This window comes from Pongo abelii, chromosome 5 (assembly GCF_028885655.2).
Source record: "Pongo abelii isolate AG06213 chromosome 5, NHGRI_mPonAbe1-v2.0_pri, whole genome shotgun sequence".
In the NCBI taxonomy this organism is placed as follows: domain Eukaryota; kingdom Metazoa; phylum Chordata; class Mammalia; order Primates; family Hominidae; genus Pongo; species Pongo abelii.
Window position 1 is genome coordinate 136,566,084 of NC_071990.2, and position 16,334 is coordinate 136,582,417.

Here is a 16,334-nt window from a genome sequence, read left to right on the forward strand (position 1 = left end):
ATAAAAGAAGAAAGCTAAAATATAAATATCTTCATTAAAATGTTTAAAAGAGTTGAAAATATGCAAAAACTCAGAACCGATGTCATTACCAAGTTCTATCGTGAAACAATTCACACAGATGTAAATCTTGAAACTTAATTCACACAGATGTAAATCTTGAAACTTAATTCACACAGATGTAAATCCTGAGGACACTTATACAGTGTCACTTTAGACTTCAACTGGTTTTTTTTTCAAACCTCTTGAACTTAACATCTTTGTAAGTAAAGGAGTTTATGTATTCTAATCATAAGCTCCACATACAGCTTATGAAACAATTAAATCGTATGAAAAAGTTCTTCTTAACGAATCACTGGAGTTTCTCTCCCATGGAAAAAGTTTTAAATGGGATAGTTCAATTAAAATTCCAGTTACTAAACAATAGCCATACAATTTTTCATACAGTTAAATACACTCCTCACAAAACATACTTAATAAAACATAAACTGTCCTTGAATATGAAAGATATGTTTACATCATTATTGTTCATAGTCACTGTTATAAACACAATAGAACTGATAAATTCTGGTGTATTTGGTTATTAATCACTTTCAGATAACAGATACACTACTTTTTGCTATACCTTGATCAAATCCACTGAGCTGATGGTTCGAAACAGAATTGGAAGATTCTTTCAGATCTTCATAATCATATTCTTCCACAGGCTCAACGGAAGGTTTGTCACGCCGTGAATAAATAAACTGAGCAGCTAGAATATAAAATGATCAAAGAATGCTATGGTATAGCCATTTCCTATTAACTTTTTACAAAAGTTAAAGTAAAAATTAAAAATTCTAATCAATCACCTATAGTTACCTATATTTCATAAGGGATGAAAACAAAAACAATATCATACCAAAACATATACCTAAAATCCTACTCAAAGGTGCTTACAACTTATTATTCTCTTATAATCTTCTTCCTTCTTTCCCCCAGTCTCTGAAACCATTCCACTCAGCCTACTTTCTCCCTGGTTTCCAAAATCTACCTTTCCTAGTATCTCTTCTTTGTATACTATTCTGTGTTCCCTGAAATTTTCTCTTCGATACAAATATTTCAAACCAAGTATCAAACTTCTAATTTACATAATTAAGAAAACACAAGGTGGCCAAGCACGGTGGCTCACCCCTGTAATCCCAGCACTTTGGGAGGCCAAGGCGGGTAGATCACCTGAGGTCAGGAGTTCGAGACCAGCCTGGCAAATACAGTGAAACCCCATCTCTACTAAAAATATAAAAATTAGCTGGGTGTGGCAGCGGGCACCTGCAATCCCAGCTACTCAGGAGGCTGAGGCAGGGGAACCGTTTGAACCCAGGAGGCAGAGGTTGCAGTGAGCCGAGATCACGCCATTGCACTCCAGCCTGGGTGACAAGAACAAAACTCCGTCTTAAAAAAAAAAAAAAAAACAGAAAAGAAAACACAAGAAGTGTTAATTTTGCCTGAATCTAAGAGTTCACGGAAAATACAGACTCTAATCTTTAAACAACTCATGCTTTCAATCACACACTTTCGATCATACACTGACACTGTAAACTAGTGTCATATACCTAACTTTAACTTTCAGACATCTGTGCTACTCTGCAATACTGCCAAACATCATCACTCAATATATAACTGGGTATTCATATATCTCTCATTAGGGAAAGGAAAGACAGGTTATCTAAATGCCAATACATGCCTGAGTATCATAAATGAAATACAAGTGAGCAAAGGAGAAAATCACAGGCATATCCATGGTACTAATGCTTCCAGCTCTACTGGATGGCCACTGAACTGAATCCTGGACACTGTGTTCAATTGTAAAGGAACAAAATTAAAGAATATGTTAAGAAGGACAGAAATATAGATACAATATTCAAAAGGCAAGGTATTATTAGAGGTATTATCTAGCTTTCTATAAGAGCACAAAACATGTTAAGTTCATTGACTTGTGTATAGATTATCAGGAAGATATTATTTATTAAAGGGAAGCTACATTCAAAATTTATAGATATACAATCACATTGGGGGGTAGAGAAAAAGACATCAAAAGGTATAGATAACGCATAGAACATAAAGCTGCAGTGTACGTGTAACACCTATACTCAGAAGGTTAAAACATAACCACTCTCTATTCATTGTAAAAGTCAATGGCCTTACAAATTAGAAGGGAGGGCAAAGAACAAAAACGTAATGACTTATTTTAAAAGCCAAATGAGTAATACTAGACAACAAGCACTGTGGAAGCACAGAAGTAACCAATGAAGACTGAAGCATTATAATAAAGGAGGTAGGAATATAGGGAAAATTGAAGAGGTGGAAGAGATCCTGAACAAGGAGAAAAGAATAAGAGAAATATTAATAAAGAGCAGTTGAGAGAATTCAATCCGTTCTACTATAATGCATGTTTCCTTAAAACAAATTAGCTCATGTCAATGGGCTATGAAAGTGTAACATTGAGGATGCTTTAGTTTATGAAATTTTTCTCCCAAAACTTCAAAGTTTTGCATCACTGCATAATAACAACACATATAAAGTCCGATAACACCAACCACAGAGAAATATTATGCTGTAAGATAATTGTATTGTAATGCCACATAGCTCCACATTCTTCCCCTTGGCTCAGTTTGGACATGTGCCCTGTTTGGAGAGCCCTTACTGCTTGGCTCTCCAAGGTCTCTGAGCATTGTGCCTTTACAATATTATCCTTTAGTTTCAACCCTTTCTTACACCTCCTATCAAGCGTTCACCTTTTTTAAAAGTATAAAATCCTATATTTACTGGAGTACTTATTAGGAAATTAATGTATCTTTTCAAATGTGCAAGCATTTTTATTAAGATAATTATTTCTGTTTGCACTCTACAGGTGGAGTGGTTTGTCCTGATCTTATGTTTTCCCATAAGTTGTTAATTTTAGTATATAATTCTGAAGACCACAAAGTTTTTTAAGAATGCAAGTTATGTTGTGTATGTATGTATGTGTAGGGATATATACATCCCTATTTTCCCCCTCTTGTGCAAGTAGATAACAACACTGGTATAAGGTCAGCATGGCTAAATAGCAGAAGAGACAACCTATTTCATAAATTCTCTAAGAGGACAACTTTTTTCACATTACAATCTCAGAATTAGAGATGTGTCTTTCAATCAAATGACATCTTAGCATTACATAATACTTAAGACTGATAGCCTTTTGTTTTAAAGTGGTCCTTAAAATAATGATACACCTTACAATTCATGGCATTTTAGATTTAATAAAATGTGGTATAAATGAGGCCCTTTGGTCCCTGGTGCTTTCCCGGCTTTAATAAACTGTATTCAGTTTTGTCTAAAAGTAACAAACATCCTTCCCCCAACTTCTCCTCCTACCCATGAACTAGGAGGGAGAAACCTAACACAAATTAAAAAATTAAGTGAGGCATGAAATCAGATGTTTCCCTCAACAAGTTTCAGTCAGGAAATACTGACAGGGAAGAGGAAGTTTTCAATGTACAGGCTTTTCCTCTGCCTGCCAGGAGCTATTTTTTCTGCAGTGGGGTCGGGGGTGGTCCTATACCACCACACACACCCAACACATAACTCCAACTCAAAAACCTATACTGTGGCCACTATTTTGGAAGTAGTAATGGTTGGATTTGCAAAGGGTGGGTGGGGGGAAGAGTAAGAAAACTCCCCCAGGAGAACTATTGGGTCGGTGCAAAAGTAACCGCAGGTCTTTCCATTACTTTCAAAGGGTGGGTGGGTGAGGCGGGGAGCGGTCCAAACCTCTGAAGTTGTACTGAGAGCCCCAAAAGCAACAAACACAACAAACAAAGGAGTGACAGAAAGTAATGATGAGAAAATGGTAAATACAAAATGCTATTCTCTAAAATTTTAAATCACAAACTTTGATGGAAGTGCTTTCTGAAAAAACGGACACCTATAATTTTTAAAATTTAAGGCATTTTGACAAACATAAAAGTGCAAAGAATTCAAAACCTAACACCTGAAACTTCCTACAATGGTTTCCTAAACATCTTAAAATAAAAATCACATGAGGCATTCATTAAAAATACAGATTTCTAGGCTTCTTCCCCTGGAGATTATGATTCAGTGGTGCTGGAATGAAGCAGGAAATTTGTATTCTTAAGAATTATTCCGGCCAGGCACAGTGGCTCATGCCTGTAATCCCAGCACTTTGGGAGGCCCAAGCAGGTAGATCACCTGAGGTCAGGAGTTCAAGACCAGCCTGGCCAACATGGCAAAACCCCATCTCTACTAAAAATACAAAATTAACTAGGCGTGGTGGCGGGTGCCTGCAATCCCAGCTGCTTGAGAGGCTGAGGCGTGAGAACTGCTTGAACCTGGGAGCCAAGTGGAGGTTGAGGTGAGCCGAGATCGTGCCACTGCACTCCAGCCTAGGCTACAGAATGAGACTCCGTCTCAAAAAAAAAAAAAAATTATTCCCAGCAGATTCATATCACAAGGTAAGATTAAGAAACACTGGTGACCTACAAGTCTCCCCTTTATTCTGGCCCACCTATACGCCACTTTGTGGACCATGATCAGTTATCTGCACAAAATACTAGCTCCCTTACTCAAAAAACTCCAATAAGTTGACACTAAAAACACAAAATTAGAAACTGTCTTTCACAATTTCATTCCTATTTTCTTTCCTAGCCCTCTTTCCTCCTGCCACTTGCATTAATCCTGGTAGTCTGATGAAACAAGCCTCACTTAAAGGCCATTGCTTAAGCAACGCTGTTTCCTCTAGCTGGGATGCCATTCTTACTCCCAAATTTACTAGCTTCAATCCCACCTCCTTCTAGAAGCCTTCCCAGACTCCTTCAGTCAGCGTTATTTTCTTTACCCACAATACTGTTGTAGCAAGTTATTTGAACAAGACTTTAAACAAGCTTCCTTATACCAAACTAATTTATAAATGTATTAGAATAGCGTTTTTCTTACAAAAAAAAAGAATATACAATAAAGGTGTGAAATTAGAATGGAGCAAATAAAGATTACTTCTAATCATATTAGCTGAAACAAAATACATCACCATTCAAATAAAGTTTTATATACAAACTCCTTTTGCTACCCCCCACTCTTTGACATAGGTTCAATACTCAGTATCAATCTTTCTAAAAGAAAGAAAAGTTAACATTTAAAAATCACCATCCTAGGCTGGGCATGGTGGCTCACACCTATAATCCTGGCATTTTGGGAGGCCGATGCAGGAGGATCACTGGAGCTCAGGAATTTGAGACAAGCCTGGGCAGCGTAGTGAGACCAGGAAAATTGGGCTTAATAGAATTCAAAAAAATATACATGTGCTGATGAATTTTAGAGAGAAATTCCGATTAATCGATAAAGTCTTTCAATTATCAGACTTCATTACACCATGAATACAATCAGCTTTTCAATGACATTAGCTGCTTAAGGATAGAAAATATTCTTCTAAAACCATTCATTTTTTATTGAAAATTACCTGGAAAATATACCACTATAGAGGAAAGTAAGTTTCTTATCTGATGTTACTGCTATTTTTAAAATGTTTTGAAAAATTTAAAAATCCAAAGTCGTATGCTTTTGTTAAAAATCAGTTTGTCACAGAAGAAACCAAAAACATTTAACTATCTCCTGCTTTGATAAGATCAGTTGGCTTCTTGGTGTGTTCGAAAAGTAACTCTCAGAGTCAGACTGTCCTGAATACAAACCACAGGTAAGAGCCACATCAAAAGCTATGAGAGACACATGGATAAACTCTGACTCTGTCCTCAAGAAAGCTAGGCCATAAATGCAAATCTCAGAGAAACACCCTTTGAAGGTCTGACTTTGTACTATTACCTTATTATTCAAGATAACATTTATCCAGTGAAGCCTAGATAAATGACTGTGTTAACCTGCAATATTAAGGTGTCTTTCAGTAATCCCCCCTCTGAAAGACTCCACGCTTATACAAAGCCATATTCAACCAACTTCCAAGTCCTGTAGACCTCAACTCCTGTAAATTTTCTCTTGAATGTATTTCCAAATCCAATGCTACCACTCTTGCCCTAAACAAATGGTTCTCAATGCATACCACAAGCATACCCCAGTGGGCTTGTTAAAACATCTGCTATGCCTCACTCCCAGTTTCTGACTCTTGGGTGGAGTCCCCAACATTGCATTTCTAACAAACTCTCAAGTTATGCTGATGGCTCACTTTGAGAACACTGTCCTAAAATAGCCTCATCTCCTCTAGATAAATACATATAACAGTCTCCTAACGAGTCTACTTACATCCACCCATATACCACCTTTAATCCATTATCTATGTATTAGAGATTTTTTTAACTCAAATCTAATATAACCGTATCATCTTCTCAGTTCTATGAATATGCCATGCTCTCTAATGTGCTTAGAATGTGAGTGATGAGGACAGCACTACCAGACATCACTTTGTCACCTCTAATATTTAAGTTACCTAGTCAACTGTGATGCTGAATTATAGGAGCCCCAAAGGGCAAATGCCTAGGAGGTTCCTAGAAAAATGTGAAATTGTTTTATTCCTAAGTCACTATAAAATGTCTTCCCTTTTGAATCCCTGAATAAGGAGCTATAAAGGAATGCTGCTTATTAAGCCATCTCTCAGCTTCTAACCTACCATCCTTTACTCAGCTTTGTGATGCTGGATTGAAGTCACTGCAAAGCACATTTCTTCTTTGATACCCGGCTCCCTTTTAGGATCATCCAATAAGGAGATATTAAAAGGACACTGGAAAGCCAGAGAAGGCAGGCACATGCTCCTTCCCTTTTGCTTCTTGTTCCAGCAATACTCACTTCACCTTCCAGAAGCAGTTTCTTCCAGTAACTGCAATTAATATCCGTTTTCAGTTTTTCCAAAACTCCCAGAACCAGCTTCAATTTGCCTCTTCACTCCCCAGACAACACAACCAGCCAGTAGGTTGGAATCCCCTCTTTAAAAGGCTGAATCCCAGCTCTAAGATTCAGGGACCTTCTGAGGCACCAGCATCAGCCATGTAGTACGTCCCTGCCCAGAGGTCTGAGTCCTGGCCCCACAGTCCCTCTTGTGAACTTCAGAGGCAAAGCAGCAAAGAACCCTCTCCTCAAGGTCTAAGTCACAGCTCCAAGGAGCCTCCACCAGCTTCTAAAAGGTGGTTTCAACCTTGCCTTTTGTTCCCCTAAGAACTAGGGACAGTAAAGTGCTTCCTGAATTTACTACCTTCTTGATATCCTGGTTGCACTTTTTGCATTATTTGTTCTATAATACCTGGTCAACAACTTTTTATGTTAAATGTTCTCTGATAAAATAACTAGTGCAATTTTTATCTCCTAACAGAATATGGACTGATAACAGTGAAACATTAAAAGATGAGAGGAAAAGCCACGATTAAGCTAAATGAGAAAAGTACTTGACCAGAAGAGCAGGCCTGTAAATAAAGAGCTAGATGCATTTCAGAATAACCAGTTAACAGGAAAAGGATGACAGAGTAGATATGATAAAGACAACTTCTAGCATATCTATGCTTTTATAAAGAAAAAGAAATTATAAAAGTCAGAAGGGGCATATTTGGTCTGCAGAGGCTAAAAATAGGATGAAAGCAGGTACAGTTTATAAGACAGCCCAGCAGACAAGAGGGTAATTAAGACAAGGAGGATGTATTAGTCCATTCAGGCTGCTATAACAAAATGCTATAAACTAGGTAGCTTATAAACAGAAATTTCTGACAATTCAGATGCTAGGAAGTCCAAGATCAAGGCAGTCTGTGTGTGGTGAACACCCGCTTTCTGGCTCACAGACAGCACCTACTTGCTATGTCCTAACATGACAGAAGGGGAAGAGTTCTCCTTGGGACCTCTTTTATCAGGGCACTAATCCCATTCATGAGGGCTCTACCCTCATGGCCTAATCACCTCCCCTCCCAAGGGCCCCACCTCCTAATACCGTCACCTTGGGGGTTAGAATTTCAACATGTGAATCTGGGGGAAACACAAACATTCAGACCATGGCAGAAGGCTCTGAAAGAAATGTTAATTATATCAAACCTTTAAACTTGTGAAAAATGAGTTTTATAAATTATATTTACGCTATACCCAACCATAGGTAAATATACTATTATACACTCTTTTTATACCATATTAAATTTTTTTTCCATTTTTTGAGATGGAGTTAGCTTTTGTTGCCCAGGCTGGAGTACAATGGTGCGATCTCAGCTCACTGCAACCTCTGCCTCCCAGGTTCAAGCGATTCTCCTGCCTCAGCCTCCTGAGTAGCTGGGATTATAGGCACTCGCCACCATGCCTGGCTACTTTTTGTATTTTTAGTAGAGATGGGGTTTCACCATGTTGGCCAGGCTGGTCTCAAACTCCTGACCTCAGGTGATCCACCTGCCTCGGCCTCCCAGAGTGCTGGGATTACAGGTGTAAGCCATCGTACCCGGCCTATACCATACTAAAATTTAGCAGGGCATTTTAACCTGTGTAGATAGTAGGCTGAAATTTGGAGACAAATGTAGTGTTAGGGAAATAAGTGACAGGAGGATCAGGATTAATGACTCAGCCTTTGCTGGGAAGAATATATGAATGTTTTCCTTATATGGTGGCAGAGAAGAAATCTTTGGGCTGATAATCTAGAAGATGCAGCTCTGATGTGGAATCATACAGAAATATGAATGCCAAATTCCTCTGTGGCTCCAAAATAAGTCTGAACTACATGTATTGGTTTATTTACCAAACTGTTTAACAACAGATAAACTAAAGTACTGTATAAAGGAAAGTCTAGGCATAACACCTCCATGTTTCTAATACTCAAAAGATCCTTGAGGATATAATGGCTGTCTGCCTCCAGAGGCTTCAGAATTTCATTATTGACTAACTTACCATTTTAGTATATTTAGATTAACTGCATGATGCAAAGTATGTTGAAAAAATGCCACAGTCTTTTTCACATTATTTAAAACTAAATAATAGAATCACAAGTTTAAATTCTACTCACAGGAAAAGAAATTATTTTATATGCCTTTAAAAATTAACATATAATTAACTTTTTAAATGTTATATATTACAGTCTCACAGAACACTCCAGTCTTTGAATGACTAACATTTACGTTTTTAAACACCAAATCCAAGGAATCAAATTATTTTTAAAAATTCACCTGTTGATGGCGAAATACAATAATCATCCTCTACAGACTGGCCGTAGAGATCATCATCTTCAAAATCTAAAATAAAGACAAAAGAGATAAATTCATTTACAAGTTCTTTTTATATTCTTAGTTACTAGTGAGGAAGCATCTGAATCCTCTCCAAAGTAAACTGTTTATCAAAATTTAAGGAACCTAGAATGTCTATTTTCAAAAAAACTCTAAGAATTTCACCCATAAAATAGGTTATTTACTAACTCTGTATTTATAAAGACATACACAGTTCTTCAGTTGTTAAATTAATTGGGTTTACCCAGGTCCCAAGTTTTCACCTCATAGGATCAAATATAATAATCCTATAAAAAATATACTTGAGGCCAGGCACGGTGGCTCATGCCTGTAATCCCAGCACTTTGGGAGGCCAAGGTAGGTGCATCATGAGGTCAGGAGTTTGAGACCAGCCTGACCAATATGGTGAAACCCTGTCTCTACTAAAAATACAAAAATTAGCTAGACGTGGTGGCGCGCACCTGTAATCCCAGCTACACTGGAGGCTGAGGCAGGAGAATCACTTGAACCCAGGAAGCGAGGTTGCAGTGAGCCAAGACCACGCCACTGTACTCAGCCTGGGCGACAGAGCAAGATTCCGTCTCAAAAAAAAAAGAAAAAAAATACTTAGTCTCTCCAGTGTTGACAAAAATCTGAAATAAACCATTTTTTTTTTACCATGTGCCCTCCTCTATAACCAAAGCACTTCTCTTCCACAGAACATGGGGGTATACAATAGATCATGAAAGTAGTATTTCTTTATGGAGAGCTAGGTAACATCTATACAAACCAACTTACCCTAAACTCCCTATGCCCACCCGCTAATGGCTAACTGCCCTTTTTTTCTGCTTCCTGGGATATGCTCTTTGCCTAGATTTTCCTAGGTCATTTCTTTCTGCTAGTTAAGGTTCCAGCTCAAATGTCTCCTCTCTGCACAAGTCTTCCCTGACCACTCTGGGTAAAGCAGTAAGCCCCTCTGCTACTGTTACCCTCCAGCACACTTACCCAATTTACAGAGCACTACGCCTGTTCACTACATGAGACTATCAGCTTCTTCAGGGCAAGACTTGGTTTAGCCAACTACCTGGCACATATGGGGCACTAGATTAATATTTGTTTCATTATAAATTAATGAATCAAATTAATTACAACTAAAAACCCACAAAGAACATAAATATATTTACATAAATTTCATTTGACAAACACTAACACCATGCCAGGGAGTAGCTGAGACAACTGTGGTATAACAGTGAACACATTTCCAGTTATCACCGCACCTAAAATCTGACAAGGAATACACACAAGATAATGGGCAATTACAAAACCATGTGACAAGTGCCTGACGTGAGAAACACAAAGCAATTTGGGAACACACACATGAATGACAAACTAGAAATGGGAGTGGGGTAGCTAGGGAAAGATCCCCATTAATATAATATCCAAACCAATTCCAAAGGATAGAGTTAGCTAGTTTCTGAGGGTATTCATGCAGCAGGAACAGCATGCTCAAAGGCTGAGACCAAATGCTTACAGCAAAGAAAAATTAGATAAATGCTACTATTGGGCAAAAACGTACATGATTAAATAAATTATTAGATCATAATCCCAAGTTAATAAAAATTTATTTGCAAATAAATGAGGGGCCATTCACAAACAAAGTATTTTTAGATATTGAAGACAACAATAGGCCAGGCATTGTGGCTCACACCTGTAATTCCAGCACTTTGGGAAGCCGAGGAGGGAGGATCTCACTTGGGCCCAGGAGTTTGAGTCCAGCCTGGGCAACATAGCCAGATGCTGTCTCTACTAAAATAAAAAATTAACCGGGCATGGGGGCACATGCCTGTAGACCTAGCTACTCAGGAGGCTGGGGCAGGAGGATTGCTTGAGCCCAGGAGTTGGAGGTTACAGAGAGCTATGATCATGCCACTGCACTCGCACTCCAGCTTGGCCAACCAACAAAGTGTGATCCTGTCTCCTAAAAAAAAAAAAAAAAAAAAAAAAGACTCTTTTTTACTAGGTCAGTCTGTCAATGCTGAAGTTGACCCTAAAGTGCCACAACATAAAAAGATGAAGAGAATTCTTTCCTGCAATCTTCATAGTTTGTTTCCTCAATCAACAAAATGATGAAATATTTACTACATGTAAAGAACATTGTGCCAGCTAAAGTATGGACTTTGCCTTCCTGAGACTTTTAAATCAGTGACTGAGGCTGTCATGTAAAGTATTACATAAATTACAGAGAAAAAAAAGTGGGAGTTAAGTAGCGGAACCAGTAGGTTTTAGAACACAAACTCTCTCTAATGAGGTTATATTTCTTAAGAGAATTTTTAAATTATTATTCTGAGAATTCAAGAGAAAGCCTAACTGGGAAGAAGAGAAAGAAACTGGACCTTGATGAGTACAACTTTTATAAACAAGAAAAGCGGATGAACCTCCTTAATGTTACAGGAACAGCTTGGTTATGATGTCACCAATTGTTCCAAAGAAACATGACAACATGACAACCTGACCTCAAGAAGCCAAGGTGCTCCCTGAGGCCAACCACCTCTCCTCCATGAAGCATTCCTTCATATAGAAATCTTGCTTAAATTCCCCCCAATCCATTCTGAATTAAGTGTTCTCATCTGTGTATCCCTCCTATAGCGTTTTCTCAGTACCTTTTGTAGCATTTTTCATACTCTAATAATCTGTAACTCGTATAATCTTCTCCTTTTAGACCACCCTCAAATATCTTACTGTCAGTCCTCAAAGCTTAGAACAGTACTCTAAGCACTAACTTAATGGTGGTTGAGGAAATGATAAACAACTATTAAAGAAATGAATGAATAATAAATAGGCCTATTCATGTATTTTATATTTGCAAAAATATCTCTCAGTCTAAAGTCATTTCTTAGGTGACAATGGTCCACACGCAATACCATCCACTGCAATATTTATTTAAAAGGGCCTCCATTCTAAAGTAACCACCAGAAAATTCACATGTTCTAGACGGACTGAGGTCACAGGTTCCAAATGGAGAACAGGGTGTTAGCTGCCCTCATTCTAGCTAAAGCATACTGATGTTCTATAATAATCTACTGGGGTGCCAATGACAATCACCAACATATTAAGCACTACATGTTCTGTACTTCGCAAAGCATAGTTCTTTATTCTTCTCCTGCATTAGTTCATTTTTGTTTATATTTTTAGTTTATGTGATGCTTGGTGATGCCTATAGTTATCTACTGCATGAAGAGGGATGTGCTCCTCCTAAAAATAATTCTGTTAACTCCTACAGAACATTCATACATTTTTCTTTTATTTCATTTTTTAATATCAAAAAGTCTTTTCCCATACACTCTTTCCTCTACTACTGCCGTTTATTTACATTTCAAAATACATTTATATCAAGCATTACCAGCCAAGAACTAAGTATAAACTTCACGATCCATCTGATCGACTCATTCTTTGGGCCTTTTTAACATGTGTCTTTTCTATTGTCTCCTAAGTCTCCACTTTGAAATTCGTTGAAAAATAAATTAGCGCAAACTGGTTCTGCACTAGGTATGTATGGACATACACAAAACGTTTACCATATAAATCTAACACAAGTACAGGTCGGTTGAATGTAAGTATTAAGTCAATCTGTGTTTTACAAATAAGCAACGTTTCATGGACATTTCTCAAAGGGGATCTGGGAGAGAGGAGCTAGAAGCAGGTACGTTAATGCCCGACATGGGAGGAAACAATGGAAGAGGTGATAATGCTTACGTACCTAAATATCACCGGATCTCAACCTTACCAATGTCCTACCCATATGACGCTATGCAGCACCTCCCCCTCCCCAAATAAAATCAACCCCAGAGGGCAGAAATCAAGACTTAAAAACGACGGCATTTGGCGGCACTAGAAGGCCTGTTATATTCCCCAACTGGGGCTCTCCCAATCACGACAGGGCAACAATGACGAGAAACTCACAGATTGAAGTGGATGCCAACGGGCTAGGATCCCAGCTGTAACCGGGAAAAGAACGTCCCGGCATGACCCTGCCACCTACCTTCATCGTAGTTATAGCCTCGAACATTCCGATGCCGGGCCATGACGGCCGAGAGGGCGTTTGCCACAGCCCCTTAACTCCTTCCAAAACCACTCCGCTTAGATACAGATAAGGCGCCAACTGCGGCCTGGAGAACCCCTATGCGCCATCTTAGCTTCCCGCAGGCCTCTGCGCCGAGCGCCTGCGCAAGCGCGACGTCTTATCTGTGCACCGCGCGACGGCAATGCCGCAGGGTCACTGTCAGCCTCCCTGAGGGCGCATGCGCACCGCTGCGCATGGCGGGACGAGGGGAGGGAGCATTTGGGAGTGGCCCCACCCAAAGGTTGGGCGACGGAGGGGGTTGGGAAAATCCCGCCGCCTAGAATTGACTGGTTTGGACTAAATGTTGCAAGCGGGGAACCTTGAGCTACCTATGCCAGCGTTCTGGATTATTTTCCAAATTTGGTTTCTGATAATCTGAGAAAGCTATGTGCTCAGTAAGAGCAGGGACGTTGTTTTATCAAACTTTGATCTTTCATAAGGCACACAGTGGGCATTCAACAAACTTGTGTAAACTTGGAATCAGATTTAGCCCAGGCCGGTGCGGTGGCTCCTGCCTGTAATCCCAGCACTTTGGGAAGCCGAGGAGGGCGGATCGCTTGAACTCAGGTGTTCGAGACCAGCCTGAGCAACATAGCGAGGCTCCGTCTCTACAAAAAATACAAACACTAGTCGGCCCCGTGGTGCAGACCTGTAGTCCCAGCTACTGAAGAGGCTGAGGTGGGAGGATCCCCTGAGGCCGGGCGGTCGAGGCTGCAGTGAGCTGAGATCGGGCCTCTCCATTCCAGCCTGGGTGACAAAGTGAGACCTTATCTCACTCACAAAGTGAGACCTTGTCTCAAAAAAAAAAAAAAAAGAGTCCAAGCTTTAGAGAAGGAAATAAGGCTATTTTTAAACGTGTATATATTATTAAATTGAGACCCTGGCTATAATAGGTCACCCTGCTTTCATATAATTTACTACTTCATGTATTCACTCCGTTCGGCATTACTATCCCCAGTAAACAGCGATTTGCCCTTAGCTATGTAAACGATTTTAGCTATATAGACGATATTTATCAGCATCATAAAGAAGGATTCACTGAACATTCACTGAACACATAATTGTGTGTAACATTGCGAGTATTAAATATAGCTTTTTAGACATAGCACTGACCTTAGGTGGTAATGCTGAATGTTGTTGATGCATGAATCTATAACCTGCTATTAAATGTCCTCATTTCTTAGAACATAAAGTTAATAATGCTATATAAGAAACCAACCTCGTTATACTGAACAAACCACTTCAGTTTTAGCTTGTGTTTTTGAAATGATTATACTTCACATCAAAGGCAAATGTCGAATTCTAGAGATAATTAAAAGCTTACTCAGCTTTTTGCTATGCACAACAGAAAGAAATAAGAGTAATCCAAATTTAGTTTATATTTGTAAACGGCTTGGAACGTAATTTATTCATGCATTTGAATGTGTTTGACTACAAAAATAGTTGTTTAATGTAGCTCCAAGATAAAATTTTACAGAAAAATAGAGATAGTTGCTAATGTTACATGGCTTAAGTGTTTTTATTACTTTACACCCTTAGTTAATTTTTATTTTGCAGCCTGTTTCTTTGTAAAAAGGAGATAGAGACACTAACTCGCGAGCTGTAAATAATTTATCCATATAAGAGGATTTATCACAGATCATAGTAGGTGCTTAAAAATATTGTGTTATTGGCCGGGCGCGGTGGCTCACTCCTGTGATCCCAACACTTTGGGAGGCTGAAAGCATGCGGATCATGAGGTCAAGCGATCAAGACCATTCTGGCCAATATGGTGAAACTCCCTGTCTACTAAAAATACAAAAATTAGCTGGGCGTGGTGGCACGTGCCTATAGTCCTAGCTACTCGAGAGGCTGAGGCAGGAGAATCGCTTGAATCTGGGAGGCAGAGGTTGCAGTGAGCTAAGATTGTGCCACTGCACTCCAGCCTGGAGGCAGAGTGAGACTCTGCACCCCCCCAAAAAAATTGTGTTATTAAAATACAAATGGCAGCTTCCACTCCACTGTAATTGTCAATTACAAGCTTAACAACTCACTGAGGTATGAAGTGAATGAGTTATAGACCACATAAGCAAAGTACTACAGGAACAATGAATAAGAAAACGTTACTTCTGTCAGATAATATATAATTTGCCCTTAGGTCGTCAATAACGCACTCCTTTAAAACTCTAAATATTGCACAGCATCTACTGCATCTCAAACAATAGAGCCTCAATGGCAAAGCCTTCACTGACTTCTTCAGAAAAAGTTAGGATTGTTCCACTCCCCTCAGGACTCTGTAGGTGTGGGCAGGGCAGCGTGGTTCACGCCTGTAATCCCAGCACTTTGGGACGCTGAGGCGGGTGGATCACCTGAGGTCAAGAGTTCCAGACCAGCCTGGCCACCATGGTGAAACCCCCATCTTCTACTAAAAATTAAAAAAAAAATAGCTGTGCTTGTTGGTGGGTGACTGTAATCCCAGCTACTTGGGAGGCTGAGGCAGGAGAATCGCTTGAACCCAGGAGGCAGAAGTTGCAGTGAGCTGAGATCATGCCACTGCATTCCAGCCTGGGCAACAAGGGCAAAACTCTGACTCAAAAAAAAAATAAAAGACTCTGGTATTGTGTTTTGCTGGAAAGTACTATGACTTCGGATTACCACGAACGTGGATTTCAGTCCCAGTTTTGTTGCTGTTAACCACTTTGGATTTAATTTCTTCATCTGTAAAATCGAATATATGAAAATGTATGTCTTCTGTTTTGTGAAAAGTAAATGATATATGTAAAAACAGTAGGTGTTGCAGAGTGGGTACTCAATAAATGCCAGTTCTCTACCCCTACTAATTTCAAAGCTTTATCTTTGTTTCTCCGGCACCCTAATGTCTGGCACTTTAAATGTTTGCTGAATGAATTAATGAGTAAAAGAAGAGAAATAAAATGACATTTCTCTTGCTGTGGAATTGTTAAATGTCATAAATAACAATACAAATCATTTTATATTGATTTGTGAAAAAAATTATGAATGAAAGAAGCATAACCACATTACTG

General features: G+C 39.1%; 1 protein-coding gene across 7 annotated transcripts in view; it reads right to left on the minus strand.

The window, feature by feature from the left end:
- The window catches only part of HBS1L (HBS1 like translational GTPase), a 92,823-nt gene extending 79,322 nt beyond the window's left edge, over positions 1-13,501 (minus strand). For 2 of the 7 annotated variants that reach the window (XM_054556894.2, XM_054556893.2), the window contains exons 1-2: positions 13,231-13,461; positions 9,156-9,221 (exon numbers count right to left, since the gene is read on the minus strand). In XM_054556894.2, the coding sequence (XP_054412869.2) occupies positions 9,156-9,221; positions 13,231-13,273 (109 nt within the window). In that variant the 5' untranslated portion in view covers positions 13,274-13,461. 7 annotated transcript variants of the gene reach the window in all.
- Between the last annotated feature and the right edge of the window lie 2,833 nt (positions 13,502-16,334).